Source organism: Galeopterus variegatus, unplaced genomic scaffold, assembly GCF_000696425.1.
Source record: "Galeopterus variegatus unplaced genomic scaffold, G_variegatus-3.0.2 Scaffold6922, whole genome shotgun sequence".
NCBI classification, from domain to species: Eukaryota; Metazoa; Chordata; class Mammalia; order Dermoptera; family Cynocephalidae; genus Galeopterus; species Galeopterus variegatus.
In genome coordinates, this window is record NW_007733033.1 from 65,861 (window position 1) to 67,732 (window position 1,872).

The following is a 1,872-nucleotide window of genomic DNA, read 5'->3' on the forward strand; positions in this document are numbered from 1 at the left end:
TGTCCTGGCTCCTTCAGGAAGATTACTGAAAGGAAACTGAGCAGAGATTTGGGGAACAGCAGATTCTGGGATACGGTGGGAAGTTCACAGGTTGGCACCGGCTGGAACAGCTGAGTTTTGAAGGCACTCTGCAGACACAGGGGTGCTGGGAGCCCTGAATCACATTTACAAAGTCTTTGTACTGTATTTTAAAAAGCTAGTCATTAAAATCTGTTACTGCCAACCACAAAAAAAAAAAAAAACCCAAAAAGCTAAACTTAAAAAAATACACACACACAATAGTACACACAAAATGTGCAGGTCTGTAACATTTTTTTCACAGCTGATAAAAAAGAAAATACTACCATTATCCCCCAGACTCCCCTTTCATACAGTAGGTAAACAAAATAGATTTTTTTTTCCCCCACAAATATCAGCAGACACTTTCTGGCACCCCACACTGTATTGGCATCAGTGTGTTACAGTCCCAGTTCAGATGTGCAATACTTCAGATTGGATACACTGTAACAAGAATCCAACTTTGCATAGACATCCTCAGAATCGCAATCAGTCATGGGGTTGCCCTTCCAAGCTGGCAGAAAAGGAACCCGATCTTAATTTCCAACTACTCCTGGAAAACAAGGATAAAACCAAAAGTTTCTTCCTCTGCTCCTGCTCCTTCATATATGGTTCTCCCGGACTTCCTTCCATGTATGTAAAACTTGGAACTAGAAAACGGTTGTTGACCAAAAAAAAAAAAGAAAGAAAGAAACATCTTTCCACCTTCTCTTCCTTTTTCTCCATCTTCTCCACCCCCACCCCCACCCCCAAGGCTGAAACTTTTGCTTGCCGGGTATCAAGCTGCTAATGCAGTACCCTAACGGTTACTTAAACGGGGAAATAACGTGTCAACCAAAACTGAATGAGAAACGTACAAGCTGCAAAGAGCCACATTCCCATCAGGGTCTCGGATGGTAAAGGCGGGACACCCCCTCGGACACAGGGCAGAGGCAGGAGATGCCGGCCTCGGAGGCCAGCGGGGTTCCCGGGACACCCCGGCCGATGCAAAGTCGTCTCCAACCTCAAAGCAAGAAGACAAATCACATTTAGAGTCGGGTGCGTTTGGCTTTTGTGCGCGGCGCGCGGCCGGCCGGCGCCTCAGAGGATCACGCAGGCCGAGCAGCAGCCCTCGTCGCCGTTGGGCTGCGCCGCGTAGTTCATCTGCCGCACGATCTCGGCGAACAGCTCGTCCACCGAGGCTTTGTTTTTGGCCGACGTCTCCATGAAGGGACAGCTCCACTCCTCGGCCAGGGCCTTGCCCTCGCCATACGAGACCTCGCGCTCGCCCTCCAGGTCCACCTTGTTGCCCACCAGGATCATGGGCACCCGCTCGTACCGCTTCACGCGGATGATCTGGTCCCGCATGGGCTTGATGTCCTGGAAGCTCTGCTGGTTGACGAGGCTGTAGACGAGGATGAAGCCCTGGCCGTTCTTGATGTACAGGTCCCGCATGGACGCGAACTGCTCCGTGCCCGCCGTGTCCAGGATCTCCAGCACCGACGGCGACGAGTCCACCTCGATCTCCTTGCGGTAGAAGTCCTCGATGGTGGGGTCGTACTTCTCGATGAAGGAGCCGGTCACGAACTGCACGGTGAGCGCGGACTTGCCCACGCCGCCCGAGCCTAGCACCACCACTTTATACTCTCTCATGGCTCCGTCAGCGCTCTCGCCGAGCCTCCGCGGCCCCGTCGGGGCTGCGCGCCGGGGAAGGCAGAGCTTGGCGGCCGGACCTCTCTTCCTGTTCCTCAGCTCCGCAGGAAAAACCCAGCAGAGGGTGGCCGGGGAGCGCGGGGGCCAGAATCACCGAGCGGGGGCCGGGCGCCGCGCCGGCCG

General features: G+C 54.0%; 1 protein-coding gene across 1 annotated transcript; it reads right to left on the minus strand.

Annotated features, from left to right (window-relative positions):
- Positions 1-295: 295 nt before the first annotated feature.
- On the minus strand, positions 296-1,696 carry RAP2B (RAP2B, member of RAS oncogene family). Its single transcript, XM_008591444.1, has one exon. It carries the CDS (start codon positions 1,687-1,689, stop codon positions 1,138-1,140), a length of 552 nt encoding a protein of 183 aa, XP_008589666.1. The 5' UTR covers positions 1,690-1,696; the 3' UTR covers positions 296-1,137.
- Between the last annotated feature and the right edge of the window lie 176 nt (positions 1,697-1,872).

Excerpts from the sequence above, each read along its gene's own strand:
- RAP2B (XM_008591444.1), bottom strand. The coding sequence starts at position 1,689 with ATGAGAGAGTATAAAGTGGTGGTGCTAGGCTCGGGCGGCGTGGGCAAG.